At 39.8% G+C, this 17,899-nt stretch overlaps 1 protein-coding gene across 7 annotated transcripts in view; it reads right to left on the bottom strand.

Annotated features, from left to right (window-relative positions):
- CELF2 (CUGBP Elav-like family member 2) overlaps positions 1–17,899 on the bottom strand; it is a 362,155-nt gene that overhangs the window by 42,892 nt on the left and 301,364 nt on the right. For all 7 annotated transcript variants that reach the window (XM_064284844.1, XM_064284846.1, XM_064284847.1 and 4 more), the window contains exon 9: positions 14,005–14,139. In XM_064284844.1, coding sequence (XP_064140914.1) covers positions 14,005–14,139 — 135 coding nt within the window. The remainder of the gene's footprint in view (positions 1–14,004; positions 14,140–17,899) is intronic.

Raw genomic sequence — 17,899 nt, 5'->3', positions numbered from 1 at the left:
AAAAGATTTTTTTTTTGAGGGGGGGCAGGGGAGTGGTGATAGGCTAGGAGAAGGCTGTTGTGTGCTAGAAAATGGTGTTAAAGGGCTCTGAGGTGTTCTGATCTCACTACTCGACAATGTGTAACAGGCATAGTATCTTCTATCCCATAAACATTTTATCACTTCTTTTGCCACACCACTTCCAATTCATAAGGACACTGGTAAGCTACTTGGCTTAGGGCAACCCTGGGCTAAACGAGTCATTATTGGTTGTCTAGAAGAAGAGTTGAAGAGTAAGATGAAAATTCAGACTTGACAGGACTAATAAGAAAGTTCCTTGTTTGGACTCTGAATTACTTTTGAGGCATTACTGCATGATAGCAAGCATTCTGGAAGGTGAGAAAGTTGAAACAGAAATCGATATGGGTGGTATCATACTCCTAATGACCAAACTACCAAACTTGTTGTTAGTGGCTGTCAAATGGATTCCGACTCATGGTGAACTTGTGAGTGCTGAGTGGAACTGCTCCATAGCGTTTTCTTCAAGACTGTGACCTTTCAGAATCAGATCGCCAGGCCTGTCTTCTGAGGTGCCTCTGGGTGGATTTGAACCAACAACCTTTCGACTAGTAGTTGAGTGCTTAATCATTTGCACCACCCAGGGACTCCTGTTTTTCTTCACCTTAATTTCCAAATGTTTGTTGGAGTTCTCACTAGGCGGTATTTCTAAGAAAGAAATCCATCTCATTAGTTGTCGATAAACTGGGGCACCTCCCTACCCTGCCTCATTTTTGGCACTTTCGCTAGCCCCATGCAGATAGACACTTAAGAATGAAGATGTAATCTGGGGTCAAAAAATATGAAAAGTAAGGATTATGAACTCAGCATACACGGATTTATATAAACTCAGTGTATATGGATCTAACAAGAATGGAGCAAAGGAAACACAAAATTGAAACTGTTTTCCCTTCCAATGATATTTTGCTTATGATTTCCCAAAATAAAAGTACGTATCTTCCCTTATCTGGCCCCATATGTTTGTTTTTACAGATGATCATGGATACAGATTAAAAAAAAAAGTGATTTCCTCGCAAGGGTGATAACATTAAGTGGAAAAATCCAGAAATAAAATTCCTATTTCCCAGGAGTTTCTGCTTTTGAGCACCACATGGTGTGGTGGAACTGTCTTCTCACCCGTTGCTAACAACCTGCGCTACCTGGGGCAAATCATTTAACTTTGCAGGTGTCTCTTTTCTCATCTGGAGCATGGATGAGGCACCTGGACAGACTGACTTGAAGACCCCTTCCAACTATAAAATTTGATGATGTGACCAGGCTTTGGACTCTGGAGAAAAAGGGTGAGGAAAACAAGCCTCTGCGGAACGCAAGTGCATATCATCAGGAGGTAACTAAAAGCCTGTGTGAATTCTGGTCTTTCTTAGGATGTCCTGGAAAGGGGGTAGTTGACCCAGATTGATAAAACATTTTTTTCTAAGAGGTAGATTTTCCTTTGGATAATATGACACCAAGTTTGGCCAAGTGAAAGGAGATCACCGAGTACAGTTCTAGATTTTGAAAAGCTGTATGAGTTCAGGGCTGCTACCTGAGCTCAGGTAGCAAATGGGCAACCACAGAGCACAAATCCAGTGTACTGCCTGATATAAAAACGAACATCTCTCCAAGGGCCTTAGCCCCTGACCCGAAATAGTGACAACTACAAGGAAAACCTGCCTGCACACGGTTATCTTGCTCTATTTTAATCCAACAGTACCATTTTTTCTTTGTAAGTAAGGTGTGTTTGTAAGTCAAATTTGAACTGTAGGAATTGGTTCAGTTAAACACAAAAAAAGAAAGAAGGAAGGAAAGGGCTTTTCTCTCTGCTTTTCCATTCTAATATTTTTAAGAGAGATACTAGGTTTCCAAAAGCAAGAGATTCAGAGAAAAATATCACTGGATCTTAACCTAGTTTTAGCCAGGTTTCCTGTTGTCCAGAAGAGCAGTATTTAGTACCACTCCTAAATAATGGAATAATCTCTCTCCTATGATACTTCAGTATTGTCTTTTTAAAGAAAGCAACAGTATGCTATACATATACACACACTCTCAGTATCTCAATAAGAATTGTAAAAGTGAGCATTTCCTTTTCGCAACTGAGAAAAGTAATGAAAGATCAAATGACTTGCTCTGAATCACTGCCTTTCAACTTCTGATCACAATTATCTATAAAATCAGTAAAAAAAAAAATTATATACTCTAGAAAGATTAAAAAAAAATTGCAATTCCTCTATTCTTTAGGTTAACTTTTTTTTTTTTTTTTAAAACCTCTGCCCTGGGTATGAACTTTTTTTTTGTTGTTTATTTCTTGCCCTACATATTAAAATTATAGATCTCTATGTGATACAAATACCCTTCTGTTTTAAGTTCTTTATATCTTTACCAGTTCTGACCTCCTTTTCCTCATGTCTCAGAGGCTGAGGTGTTCCCTCTTTTAAGGCTACAATGTCCACTGACTCAGCATTTATTATGGGTTTACGCCACATCAGCTCCATAGGTTAGAGATAGAGAGGCAAAGCAAGGGGTCTGCTGTCAGGGGGTCAGTATCAGAGCCCTCCTTGCACCAGGGGAGACAACATGAGAAGAGATCCTTACAAGATACTGCTCCAGGGGCCACAGCAGAGGCTTAAAGGAGGGTTTGATTCCACCCCTCCAACCTGCATTTCAACTTTAGTCCATCAGTTTTCACCTCTCCTTGGCCTCTTCTGTTTCTCATTTGTTTTGGTTCCTTTTTCTTAGTCTAGGCACATGTTAAAGTTTTTCCCATCTTTAACAAACTTTCTCCTTCTACTGACCCTGCTACTTCTACAAACCATTTCTGAATCACCAAACTTCATGAAAATGCCATATATAATTCTTGCCTCCACAGTCTCATTTCCTACAGAATTGTGATGTCTACTCCACCATGAAGGAGCCCTGGTGGCACAATGGTTAAAGAGCTCAGCTGCTAACCAAAAGGTCGGTGGTTTGAACCCATCAGCCACTTCATGGGAGAAAGATGTGGCAGCCTGCTTCTGTAAAAATTACAGCTTTTGAAACACTTTGGGGTAGTTCTACTTTGTCCTATAGGGTCAGTATGAGTTGGAATTGACTCAACAGCAATGGGTACTCCACAATGGTAGTCAAACTGCCACTTGGGTGAATCGACTACTTCATTGCTTAATTTACATACCTCTTTCTCTGCTGTCTCCTTCTTCATCACCTTTCAGTTTGCAACTCTCCTGCTTGGCTTCCCTGACACTGTAGTTCCCTGTCAGCTCCCTTTCCAGCTCCTGTCCCTTCTGCTTATGCCACAAACACAGACATCACCCAAGGCTTTACACTCAGTCCCCTCCCCTGCTTATTCAGGTCATTCTCGACAATCTCACCCACCCCTAAGCTTCAGTTAGCCTATCTCAACGCTGCAGTTGATTCTCAATCTACTGTTCTAGCTCAATCTCTCTGCTAAACTTGAGGATGGGATATCCAACTGCTTCTTGGACATATTGTAAATGTACGGCCTGTGCATATGAGCTTTAGCTCAACATGTGCGAAATCAACTCATCTTCTACTACAAACTTCTCCTTCTCCTGACTGCCCCCCCTTCTACTACTGAAAACACTGTCCTACTGGTCACCCAAACCCAAACACGTTTGGGTCATCTTAAGCTCCTTCCTCCTTGTTCTTCCTCACATCAAATAGGTACCTAAGTTCAGTCACTGGCAGTCTTGTGCTTAAAGTCCTGAAATGGCTCTTTGCTACTGACAAGAGAAAGTCCTGACTCCTTAGCCATGACTCCCCATCAATCCTCTCCATACACCTCATGCTTGTGAAAAATGAGATGAATTTCCATTTGGTGAATAAACCCTTTTTCTACATTTTCTCATGTTTGACACATTTAATATATCTTCCATTCCATTTCCACCTTTCGAAATCCTACCTAGTTTTAAGAATTTGGCTCAAATGTCAGCTTGTCTATTAAAATTTCTCCCATTTCTTGCCACTGGTCCCTTGTACCTTACCTGACTTACTGCTCTCCAATTAGACTGTACAGATTGCAGCATTGTGCTTATTTTTCTATGTGGCCACTACACCTAGTTATTAGCATTTCATAGGATAAAACCCCGATAAACTGAAAAACTTGTTGCTTTCAAGACTTAAAAAATGGACCTTCAATCATAAAACTCTGAGAAGAATAAAGTGATCAGAATAAGTTTTGCTGACCTCCCATCTAATATAAAATCCTATCAATTAATATGGCCTTTTATCAGTGCTAGCAGTGATAACTCTGTTCTATCAGATAGCAACATAGGTAATATAGTGTGGGAAAAGTCATATTAGTTAAATAGTTGTGCTGTTGTGGTGCAGCCCTGGTGGTGCAGTGGTTACATGCTCAGCTGCTAACTGAAGTCGGTAGTTTGAACCCACCAGTGACTCTGAGGGAGAAAGATGTGGCAGTCTGCTTCTATAAAGATTTACAGCCCTGGAAGCCCTATGGCCCAGTTCCACTCTGTTTTACAGGATGACTAGTGGAATAGACTTGACAACAGTGGAGTTTTTTTTTTTGTTTGTTTGTGTGTGTATGTTGTTGTGCAGAAGACATACCTCTGAGCTCCTACAAATGTCACAAAGGGATCTGACATGGATTTGCCCCACTATGTAGAAGACTATACAAAGCAATATTTAAAAAGGATTCATTCACTCTTATCTCAGCACAGACTCCAGTGCCACATAAGGGACTACAGCCAATGTCTAAAAATATTAAAACGCCCCGAAGAACAAAGCACTTAGTGAGCAATGGCCCTAAGAATGCATGGTAGGGTCTACCTGCCCACAGGATGACAAGACCCAACAGGCAGAGCTTAGAGCACAGGCGGAATCTACTTGCATAAACCCGAGTGTGGGCTCTGCCAGTGAAGTGATGAAGTGATGAACCATAAATATGTCTACCCCCTCAGCTGTGCTGCTTTATTAAGCTTTAAATTAGTTCAGGACTATTAAGAAACTCCAGTCTGTTCTAGGTCATAGGCATCTCATAACCCACGAGCTGCCCATCCACTGTGGAGAAGTTGTCCTGATGGCAGGAGCTGAGGACCCTCCGGCTGATCAGGACACTCTAATGAATTAGAGAATTAGCTGCGGTTCTGACTATCTGGACCAAAAGATTTCTCACTTTCTTGACGATAAATGAAATTCACAAACGTAATTCCACGTCAAAACTAGCACATTCAGGGGCCATTAAAACTCCTCTGGTTGGGAGGTATTTGCGTGCTTTTTTATTTCTCCTACGAGAAGGATAATTGATCCTAAAAAAAGAACGATTTACTACAAAGAGGCCATACCCAGCTAATATTTTTCCACAAATATGAGCTTTAAATGCCTAAGAACTTCTGAAAAACTTGATTGTCATCTAACGCTTCTGCTGAGAAGACACAGAGCAGAGGTGCCAAGCACACTCCTGTCTACCGCAGAACATTTCCTGGGTTTACCACTTACCAAATCCAGGCTAAAGTGTAGAAAATGGTAAAGCTTAAAGAAGAGCAAGAAAGTAGAGAGAAAAGATTCTCCTCCTGCACACCTTGGTCTAACTCACAAAACACTGGTTATGAAAAGTCTTTTCTTTAAGGGTATAGAAATTATAGTTCATACCTACAGCCTAGCTAACAACAACTGTGGGACTTCAGTAAAATAATTCTTTTTAAAATCTAATGCTAGCATCGAATAGTACAGGTAAATGTGGATGAAATGGCAAATGTTTTGTTAGACACATTTCACCACAAGAAAAAAAAATCTACTGCTAGAATATAAGCTACCTAAGGGCTTTTTTTTTTTTTTTTTAAGGGCAGGTGTTTTGTCAGCTTTGTCCACTGATGTGTCTCAAGTGTCTAGAATAGTTCCAGGCACACAGTAGATGCTCAATAAATATTTGTTGAATGAATGAAAAACACACTATCATTAGATAATAGTCCTTACAGTGACATTTAACTCACGGTACATTTTGAGGAAAATAAAGTGAGCCCCATAATGTCAAGAGCAAGAGCACATATGGAAACCTTCTAGACGGAGGTAGAAAATGTTGAAACTGGCCAGGAAAAACATAAAGAATAGGATGTCAACTCTGTTGTACGAAGGCTTATAAAGCTGTTTGAAGGACTCAACACCACAAACAAATAGCTCATTTTAACAAGTGGTTTGACGCTCCTTGACTTAAAACACTTAAAGAATAGCTAATGAAGAGGAAAGCGGACTGTTTTGAGATTCGCTTCTCTTCTTTGATTAAAAAAAAAAAAAAAAACCCTTGCTGTCAAGTTGATTCCAACTCATAGCGACCCTACAGCAACGCTATAGGACAAAGTAGGAGAACTGCCCTACAGGGTTTCCAAGGATCAACTGGTGGATTTGAACTACTGACCTTTGGTTAGCAGTTGAACTCTTAACCACCGCACCACCAGCACTCCTCTTGGATAATAAAAAAAAAAAAAAAAATTTTTTTTTTTTTTTTTAATAAGCAATGAAAAAAGGTGGTTATTGTGAGAATATTGGGAAGGCAAGAGACTCAGGTAAACTTCAAGTGAATGACTGGTCCCTAAATTAATAAAATGACCACACAGTTTAAGTAAAAATTACCCTGACGAGCTAAATGGGCTCTTGCTTTAACTAGTGTAGGCATGGCCCATGGGTATGGGAGTCAGAGAAGCACACATAATTAAGGTGAGCTTTTTTTTTTTTAAGGATGATCTGTTGTTATGTCATCTTTCAAAAGCCCATATTAGAGTAGGTGGTTCTTTTGAAAATGAAATGCCTTTATTTGATATGAGACTCTTATCATGACATCAGAACATTATGAAAGTTAATCTTCATAAAATACCTGTAATAAAAAATTGCTTTACATAACTTTATTCTAATGTAAGTGAGTATTGACTCATTCTTCAGAAAGCTGTCACACGTGAATATTCTCCTGTAGGGTGCGGCTCTTTTGGATTAAACTAAACCATGGGTGATAAGGTGGGTGCATCGACCTTATAAAAACATCACCATTACAGACTCAGATTGCTTCTTAAAGATATGTGCACCGTACTGGACTAAATAAATTGTTTTTAAACATTTGTTTAGAACATTTTCACTTTGATATTCGATTTAATTAAAAATCATTTCAGGGTTTGCATGCAAGGTATTATTCCAAACACAAGGGGATTGTAAGCAACAACAAACTGTTCCTACTTTGAAAGAATTTACTATCTAGAAGGAGAGAGGTAAGACATGTGCCCAAATGATTATTCTGCAAAGAAAATATGGTAAGTGCTTTAGTAGAAATATGACGAATGTACTTTGGTAGTTCAGGAGGGCAATATGTAGAAGGGTCATTCATTCAATTGGTATTTATAGAAGGCTTTTTCTCTGCTGGATACTTCAGCTTTCCCTCCTTTTCTGTTCCTAATAGCTCTACAGGAAGGAGTTTGTATTTGACCTAGGTTTAGAAGAAGTTAAATATTCAGTTAGGCATATAACGTGGAAGTGATGAATTCTGACTACAAGGTTTCATGGTAGAGGTGGCATTTGCATTGATTGTTCAAAAATAAGAAGTAGGTTATTAAAAACAATTATTATTATTAAAACTTTTTTACTGTAGTTTAATTTACACAATTAGAATACACTACACTTTTTATAATGTACATTAAAAACATCATTTTTATACCCTACACATTAATCCTCCCAAGTACCAAACCAAAAACCAAATCCACTGCCATCGAGTTGATTCCAACTCATAAAGACTCTATAGGACAGAGCAGAACTGCCCCAACAGGAGCAGCTGGTGGATTCAGACTGCCTACGTTTTTCATTAGCAGCCATAGCTTTTAACCACCGTGCCACCAGGCCTCCTTCCCAAGTACAGACACTGCAACAAATTAATAAGGTAGAGCATTTTCCTAAGAGGAAATGGGGAGAAAGGCTTTGTAGGTAGAGAAGCCAGCAAGAATAAAGGCATACAGGCTACAGTAGTGATGAAGAAGAATTTTCTGATGTGGCTGGAGTGTAGACTGCTTGGGGCAGGGGGCAGTGACACTTCTGGAAGGAAAGCATGGAGTCAGATCAGGGAGGACCCTGAATGCCATGCTAAGCCACTTGCTTTACTCCAGTTTAGACCTTGGTAGGTCAAATGGAAAGTGTCAGAACAGAACTGTTTTGTTTTGCCAACAGTGTACAAAACGGACCAAGAGCCTAGTTGAGGCTCTATCAAATAGTACAGGGGGAGTGAAAATAAGGGCCTCATTCAGGGTAATGTCAATTGGAAGGAAAAGAAGAGATATTTTGGTGAGAGAACCAACTGGATATGGTGATTGATGAGGTGTATAAGTAAAGCAGAGGCTGGCCTTAAAGATCATGTCAATGGTTCAAGAAACATAAGTAAGATGGTGATGACAATATATTTAACAGGGGATAGGGAAGGAGGGAAAAGGACAGGTTTGTGGAAGAAGTTCTAGTTTTGAGGCTATGGATATTGCTGTAGAAGCCCTGGGGAGACGGCTTCTTCTGCCTCTAGGCCCCCAACACCCTTGGTCTGCCTGTCTGTCTCTCTCTCTCTCCAGGCCCCATCATACTCCACCTTATGTTACTGCCGCTTGCATATGAGGGGCAGCTCTGGGCCCAATACTCATTTTTATGTACCTGTCCTGCACAAAAAAGAAGTCTCAAAAATGTTGCTAAAATCAGTCTATGAATCACATTGCTTCAAATATTGCAAGCTCTCATATGATATAAATGGAGAAAAATTTAAGGTGGTGACAAAAGCCTCTTATAACGCTGAGAGGTTGCAGGATGACTTTGAGGATGAATTCTGTTCTCCACTGCTCATTTGGCTGTTCCGCCTGGTGCCTGGTGGTAACCACCCATTGGTCATTATTACGTGAGGAAAGCAGGAAATGTCTGCATCACATTAAAAACACCTTATATCTCTGCTAACCTCAGAGTCTAAAAGGAAGCTTCCACATTTCTTTAGATCTCGGTGTCTGTCACAGTCTTTAAGGAGGCAGGGAGCACCTTGCAGATGGAAAAAAAATATTGCCTAGAATTTAAAGTGAAAACTATTTGAAATGCCAATGGTGGGAAGGGAAAAATGCTTCCTAGTAATTTAAAATGCCTTTACACTATCAAAAGAAATGATCTATTATCCTCAAGTGTGCACTTGACTGAGTCTGCACTTACAGAAGCATTTGGAGAATTTGAAAATATCCTTCTTTTTACAAAGAGAAAAAAAGGTCAGTGGAATAATGTGATATGCGAATGCTGTATTATGTTTTAGAAAAAAATGCCCAAATGTGATGATCGTAACGTTCTCTCCTGACCTTCCAAAATTACCAGACAAAAACAAGTCTACAAGCTGGATGGAAGATAAATATTATTTTTTCTTTAAAACCTAGCTTCATGCCTTACAGAGGTACCGTGTGTTTATACAAACGGAGACATATTCCTCATAGAACAGCTTCAAAACTGGGCAAGACGAAATGACCAAAGAATTAATTACCTCAATGGGAGACTGAAAGAAACAAAGAAAAAATTATTGTATCAAAATAAAAGACAAAACCACGATGAAATGAGAGTTCAAAAGGCCCGTGAGAAACTCACAGAAGACACAATGGGCGTTTACCTGGTTTTTATTCTTTCATGATTTAATTTCCTATTTTATTCACTACCCATCTGATAATTGTATGAAACACTTGTCCTAACCATGGGCAATTTAAACCATTTTAATTTTTATTTCAAGGCCATGAGACAAAGGAACTTATTTATTGCCTAAGGGGATTTTTTTTTTCCCACGAAATTTAAAGATTAATCTTTCATGTTTTAAAGCAAAGACTGTCTAAAATCATTTATACTAAGGCTGTAGGGAGACTTTTCCTGGGTATGTGAAGTTGAAATAATAAATTTACAATTATTAAAAAAAAAAAAACTAATAGTTTGAGGATTAAATTGTCCCTTTCCTATCTAGATGAATTTGTCTGAAGCTTAAGACAAGGTATTTAAAGACAGGGGAAAACAAAGGCCTTTGTGGGAGTGGTGGCCTGAGGTTTCAATGCATTTCACAGTTTGATGGGACTTTTTAATTGTGTAACAGCAAGATCTATTTATTCTTATTTAAAAAATAAATAATGGCATTGGCCTTGGGGACTGCTCCCAAGCCCTTTTATTTCTTAGGAAATTGCTCTGATTAAGTAGAGAGTCGTGAATTCTACTAACCACATTTTCTGTGACTTTGAAAAAGTCCCTGATGGAAATTAGACAAATAATTTACTTTCACTTAAACGCCAGATTTTTTTAGTTACACTTAAAAAAAATAATTGAAATGTAGATTTAAATCGTTTCTGCTTCTACACTTCAGGATTCTAATGAAATACTTTCAGCTATTATGCAAAGCATTCCTCAGTAGAGAAGAGAAAAATCACTTTCAATGATGCCTCCGTTAGCAGGATCTACAGACAGGAAGAATGCCACTTTAAGAGTAAAGGGAAAGACACTTTGCTAGTGATGGGTTTTGACATGGGAAGGAAAAAAGAATATACATCTCAAAGCACAGTTCCACTTTCACAATATCGTCTCAGGAAAAACTAAAAATGTCCAATATGTTTAAGATTTATCTCTGACAAATACTTGGGCCATCTTCCTAGGCTGAGTAACCCACATTTTAAGAAGGTTACAGCCTGCTCATGACACTCAGGATACTGTGTGGAATGGATGTGGACTCACTGACATGGACCGCCTCTCTCACTCTCCGGTCCTGCTCTGCAGTGCCACGGGCTTCCTTTCTAGCCTGAGGTCATGCCAGGCTCCCTTCTGCCTCATAGCCTTCTCATTAGCTCTTTCCTCTGCCCCGAATACTCTTAACCCAGGGGACTACATGATTTTTTCCCTCTTCCTTTTTTTAAATATTTTATTTTAGGTGAAAATACACACAGCAAACCCCGCTCCCATTCCATAGTTTCTAGCCATGATGATCAGTGACATTGCTTACATTCTTTACATTGTGTCAACAATTCTCCTTATTTCTGTTCTAGTTGTTTCACTCCCATTGACTTAAACTTCCTGCCCTCTAACTTTCTTGTCTATGCTTTAAAATAGCTGTTGTCCCTTCAGTCCTATGTAAAATTTTTTTTTTTTTTTAAAGAAGGCAATACGCAAGGGTGACAACCTTTACTTTTTGAGCTGAACGGTTATTTAGTTTAAAGGTGATTTTGGGGGATAGTTTCAATTTGAGGTTTGAAGAGTAACCCAGGGCAAGGCTTCCTTCACTTTATTCAGGTTTCTGCTCAAATGACACCTTTTGAGAGAGGCCTTCCTTGACCACACTAAGTGAAATAACCTCCATCCACCCCCTTCACTCTCTCCACAGCACTTATCTATCACCTACATGTTGCTGTTGTTTGGTGTCATTGAGTCGATTTTGACTCACAGAGACCCCATGTGGCAGAGTAGAACTGCACCCCACGTAAGGTTTTCTAAGCTGTAATCCTCACAGGAGCAGATCAGAAGGTCTTTTTCCTGTGGAGCTGCTGGGTGGGTTTGAATTGTCAACCTTTGGGTTAGCAGCTGAGCGCTTAACCATTACGCACCAGGGGTCCTTATCACATATACATTGTACACATATTAGGTTACTGTCTGAGTTCCCCTAAGATCCATGAGAGCAGTAATTATGTCTATTCCACTCACTGCTGTATGCACAGCACCTAGGATAATGCCTAACACTATACAGACACCTAATACATATTATTTATTGAGTTACACTATCTACACTGATTAGCTTACATCTGCTTTTGATCTTGGCTTCTTAAACGGACATGTCTTCTTTTAAAGATGAATTAATGTTTTACTATTTAATTTTGATTCCACAACGAAAGAGTATATTTTAATAGAGTTAAATGAGTCCCACAAACAAATAAAAGGCCATATCCCTTTAATCAAAATGTTCTTTTATGATAATGGTCTGTCTTTGCAATAGCAGAGAAATCTTAATATAACTACAATATGAAATATACCAAAGTTCAATTATTTAAGGACTGATGGTTCAAACGGTAGATTATATGGCTCCCTGCCTCTCTTTCTTCTCTACCCTGTTATCTCTGAGTTGGTTAGTTTCTCCTAGTTACCCTCTCAATAAAAGGGAGAGAAGCTGAAGATCGAGGCTGGAAAAATTATAATGATTAACTTTGCCAAAATTAATATTCTTTTTTCTTAAGCAAAAAAGCTAATTTTCTTCACTTCTACATAAACAAACAACAAAGCACTCAGATCACTAGTGATCTTCAGTTTTTCTGCCAAAACAAAATATGGTTAAAAATATCAGCTTCTCATTCATAATACAATCCCATGAAAATACCTTCCAACCTGATTTATAAAACAGATAAATTAGAGAGGCCAATATTTTTGTTTTTAAGAAAAGAATCACTTCATAATTTTTCTATGGGCACCATTTTTATCATGTCAAAAATGTTTACTTCTCAAAAGGAGTCACTAAGATTTATTTAAACGCAAAGTTTATATATTGCACTAAAGCTATAACTTAATTTATTGGAAAAATATGACTGAAGGTTGATTTTTCAGGAATACTATTCGTTGAATTAAATGGGGCCCACATATAACAATGATACATTTTTTAAGGCATTTTAGAGAATAATGGTAATGCATTTGTGTGCTGTTGCTATGGGATTACAGCACATTAAAGACAGATCTGCCAGCCTCTTCTAAACATCTCTTAGGTCTCTCCTTCAAAACTGTTCTCAGGGTGAAATATATTAGATACACAATGTTTTATAAACAAACCAAGGGCTACTGCTTTAGAGAGTGCCACAGGTTCAAAAAACATGCTTCACAGCTCCCTGAAGTCAAAAGCCTTAAGAAAGCTGATCTGCAGTGTGCTGTATCTTTTATTATGTATTTTCCTGAAAGAAAATCCTGCACAACTACATTAACATTGCTTTAACACTTAGCTAATCTTTTGGACATAGCTGATAGAGGGTCATGGGATTTTCAAAGTTAGAAGAAAGCCTGGAGATTGTCCAGGCCAAGTTCTTCATGTAACAGAGAAGCCGATGAGATCATCTATCTATCAAGGTCTAGAAAACTTCAGAAAGGAAGAGAAGCCAGTGAAACATTCCACTGTTTTTTGTTGTTGTTTTTTTTTTTTTTTTTTAAAAATCATGGTATCTAAGCAACCACATTATGTCTGGCTTGTATGAAAAGAAAAACGGCATCTGCTTTTGAATAAAGCCAACAAAATTTTGGAGGGAAAAAAAGGCTTTAAATTACATAGTCACTTTTCTTGACCATAAAAGAACAAAGATGTTCCTCTCTAGAACATGGATTCTAAAATCAAATAGGAAGGACGGAGCTGGTGTGAAATGTAACACTAGAATGATAAGACGTTTTGAGATTTAACAGAATTCTTAAATTACCAAAAAGAATAAAACAAAAAAGACTATCTGAGGCTCTTCATAATGATAAAGACTTAAAAGTGAGAACTGAATGAATGATATAGACATTTTCTTTAAATAAAATGAATCATTACTATAGTGGATTCTCTTACTAAAAACCCTTTTAATTTTTTCCTTAGAATATAAAACAAATATATTCAAACTTTGTTCAAATGAACGACAAATGAATGAACTAATAAAATAACCTAGATGCCCAGTAATAATTTCCTGCCTCTATCCTGGACACATCTACCTTTGTCCAGATACATACACTGATCATGGCGCCCTGGTGGCACAGTGGTTAAAGTGCTTGGCTGCTAACAGAAAAGTTGGCAGTTCAAATCCACCAGCAACTCCACAGCAGAAAGATGTGGCAGTGTGCTTCCATGACGGTTTACGGCATTGGAAACCCTATGGGGCAGTCCTACTCTGTCCTCTGGGTCACTGTGAGCCGGAATGGACTCAACGGCAACGGCTATATGCACTACTCTCCCTGCACTGTCTGAAAGGGAAGAACAGCACCTCTTACCAGGACTTGTGAGGGCTCCCAGGGCACTGCTCGTTGTAGAGAGAGGATTTGCATTGGTGGTGGTGGCTGAGGTCTGGGCCGCGGCTGCGGCAGCAGCCAGTGTTGCCAGATTCTGTAACTGTAAAGCATTCATGCCTGTAGAGAGCAGAAAATGTAACTTTAGCAATATGCTCAACCCTCCCAGTTTCCAAACAAGAAAAGGCTTATAAAATCATCAGGGCAGGTGACAAGAGCAGCTGTGCCCTTCATTAATCCCTGTGATGTCACGCTGTACTTGGCAGGAGCTGCCTTGGTGATCTGCATGGTAATCCCATCTGGATGGACAGTCTCTATCCCTCTTCTCTGAGCACTCTGGGCTGCTGTGATTGGGGTTCTGCTAAGCTCAGAGGTCAGCTTCTTTAGTTCTTCTAATCTGCTACAATCTTCTATTCCTAGAAACCCCAGAAGCAAAAAAGGGCACCTGAATTCCATCCCATACTTCCCCTCAAGAAAGTCACCTCACTGTTGTGCTGACTGTCCTAACCCAGGATACACTTACCAACTGCCTCCTCTCTATGCTGTGCAGATAAACAGAAAAGACAAGTAATGATTTCTCCGTGCTGACTGGTCACATGGTAGGGCCCTGCGGACTGGCAACAACTACTACGTAGCTGTCAAAAAAACAATGAGATCTGGGCTTGGACAGACGGAGAAAGGAGTTGAGGGTAAACACTTAATCCCCTAAACTCAATAGCAGCATGTATTAGGTACTATAAAGATGAGTACAGCTTATTGCTTATAAACGCTTGCTCTGAAGTTGAACTAACAGGGGTTCTAATCTTGATTCTGCTACTTTACTAGCTGTGTGACTTTAGGCAAATTACCTAACCTCTCTATTTCTTGACTGGTGAGTGGTGATATTAACTGAACCTTACCTCAAAAGGCTATTGTGAAGATTAAATAGAAACATAAATGCAAATTACTTAGCACAGAGTGCAGCACAGCGTAAGGACTCAATTAATGCTGGCTACGGGGTCGCTCTAAGGTGGAACTGACTCTACAGCAAGGGCGTTTATTGTTGTTGGTATTATTATTAGCACTGAACTTCTCTCTCTAGATTTATTTTGATTGTGAATTCTAAAATATGTTCATAGTAGGAACTCAAAGAAAGAGCCCTGGTGGCACAATGGTCAAACGCTCTGTTGCTAACTGAAAAATCGGCGGTTTGAACCCACTAGCCGTTCCATGGGAAAAAGATATGGCACTCTGCTTCCGTAACGATTACTGCCTTAGAAATCCTATTGGCGGTTCTACTCTGTCCTTACAGGGTCACCACGAGTCAGAATTGACTCAACGGCAAAGGGTAACGGGCAGGAACTCAACTAGTGTTTGATGAATTAAAGAATAAGTGACAGTGCTTTCATCCTCTTAGAGTTATCTGTATTTTTAAAGGGAAAAACTTTTTTTTAAAAAAAAATTTTTATTGTGCTTTAAGTGAAAGTTTACAAATCAAGTCAGTCTCTCACACAAAAACTTATATACACCTTGCTACATACTCCCAATTACTCTCCCCCTAATGAGACAGCCTGCTCCCTCCCTCCACTCTCTTTTTTTGTGTCCATTTCTCCAGCTTCTAACCCCCTCTACCCCTCATCTCCACTCCAGGGAGGAGATGCCAACATGGTCTCAAGTATCCACCTGAACCAAGAAGTCACTCCTCACCAGCATCCCTCTCTAATCCATTGTCCACTCCAATCCCTGTCTGAAGAGTTGGCTTTGGGAATGGTTCCTGTCTCGGGCCAACAGAAGGTCTGGGGACCATGACCAGTAGGGTCCTTCTAGTCTCAGTCAGACCATTAAGTCTGGTCTTTTTACGAGAATTTGGGGTCTGCATTCCACTGCTCTCCTGCTCCCTCAGGGGTTCTCTGTTGTGTTCCCTCTCAGGGCAGTCATTGGTTGTAGCTGGGCACCATCTAGCTCTTCTGGTCTCAGGCTGCTGTAGTCTATGGTTTATGTGGTCCTTTCTGTCACCTGGGCTCGTAATTACCTTGTGTCCTTAGTGTTCTTCATTCTCCTTTGATCCAGGTGGGTTGAGACCAATTGATGCACCTTAGATGGCCGCTTGCTAACGTTTAAGACCCCAGAAGCCACTCTCCAAAGTGGGATGCAGAAATGTTTTCTTAATAGATTTTATTATGCCAACTGACTTAGATGTCCCTAAACCCCTGTCACGCTGGCCTTCGAAGCATTCACTTTATTCAGGAAACTTCTTTGCTTTTTGTTTAGTCCAGGTGTGCTGACCTCGCCTGTATTGTGTGTTGTCTAAAGGGAAAAACTTTTAACTAGGATGAATCTGACTACTGAAAACTGAAGAAAAACAAATAGCAAAGAGAAATTAAAATCTGCAACAACAGGAGGTTGGGATTAACAGAGACTTGGGGCAATGATCTGTCAGAGGGAGGCTGGCTGTGCCTGGGTGCAGACAGGTCCTGACACGTTCAAAATATTTTTTCCTGATTCACTTCACTGCCAGAGCAATGAACATACACACGAGAAGCAGGAAAGAGTAGTAGCTGTATAGATGAAGATACTGGACGTAAGTAATCAGCTTAAGTTTACCTTCTCAAATCTGGATACTTAATAAATGTCTACTGATCAAATTTAATCTGCTTTAGATAGAGTGGCCTGATAATGGCTTCCTCATACACTGGGAGTGAATGGAGAAGAGCGAGAATGCTCTAGCAACATGTCTGTGCAAGTCCCCAACCACTGGCGTGGAGCCCTCGGCATGAGCATGGCTGAGAAAGAAGCTGATGAGCTCGGAAGAGAGCACCAACCCTGTTCCTCTGCCCTGTCCTCCTCAATCAGGAAGCGGTTCTACACAGAAAAGAGTGGCTGATGTCTCGGCGGCAAAACGGGTTCTCATTTTGCTCAAAATGATGCTCTGTCTCCTTTGCGGGAGACGTCCAGCCCAGCTGGGTTATGGTGAAATCCAAACACCTGTTTCTCAAAGCCACTTATTTCACGGGGGTGCTTACGAGCAGGAACAAGTATTTGTAGAATCCTGTGAATTTCTGCAGGAAAAGTGCAGACTTCAGACAACCCTGGTTTATCAAGTGAACACAACTGGGAATAAAGCCCTCTCTTGCTCTCTTTGATCAAGGGTCAAACAGTGTCATATTTATGAGAATGTGAGAGCTGAGAAAGCACTGATCTTATTTTTGAGTAATATTGTTGTGGTTATGTCGTTAGGTACCTTCAAGTCAGTTTGGACTCATAGCGGCCCTATGTACAGCAGAATGAAGAACTGTCCAGGTCCTGCACCATCCTCACAATCATTGCTATGTTTGAGCCCATTGTTTGTGGCACTGGTCAGTCCATCTCTTCGAGGGTCTCCCTCTTTTTTGATGACCCTCTACGTTACCAAACGTAAAGTCCTTCTCCAGGGACCGGTCCCTTCTGATAACATGTCCAAAGTACGCGAGATGAAGTCTTGCCATCCTCACTTCTAAAGAACGTTCTGGCTGTACTCCTTCCAAAACAAATTTTTTGTTCATTCTTCTGGCAGCCTACGGTGTATTCAATATTCTTCGCCAACACCATAATTCAAAGGCGTCAATTTTTCTTTAGTCTTCCTTATTCAATATTCACCTTTCTCATGCATATGAGGTGACTTAAAATACCATGGTTTGTGTCAGGTGCATATCAGTCCTCAAAGTGACATCTCTGCTTTTTAATAATTAAAAGATGTCTTTTGCAGCAGATTTGCCCAATGTGATATGTTGTTTGATTTCTTGACTGCTGCTTCTGTGGGTGTTGATTGTGGACCCAACTAAAATGAAATCCTTGACAACTTTCAGTATTTTCTCTGTTTGTTATGATGTTGCTTACTGGTCCAGTTGTGAGGATTTTTGTT

This window comes from Loxodonta africana, chromosome 4 (genome assembly GCF_030014295.1).
Source record: "Loxodonta africana isolate mLoxAfr1 chromosome 4, mLoxAfr1.hap2, whole genome shotgun sequence".
Classification (NCBI taxonomy): domain Eukaryota; kingdom Metazoa; phylum Chordata; class Mammalia; order Proboscidea; family Elephantidae; genus Loxodonta; species Loxodonta africana.
Note: the sequence above shows the minus strand (reverse complement) of the source record. Positions and strands in the feature narration are given on the sequence as shown.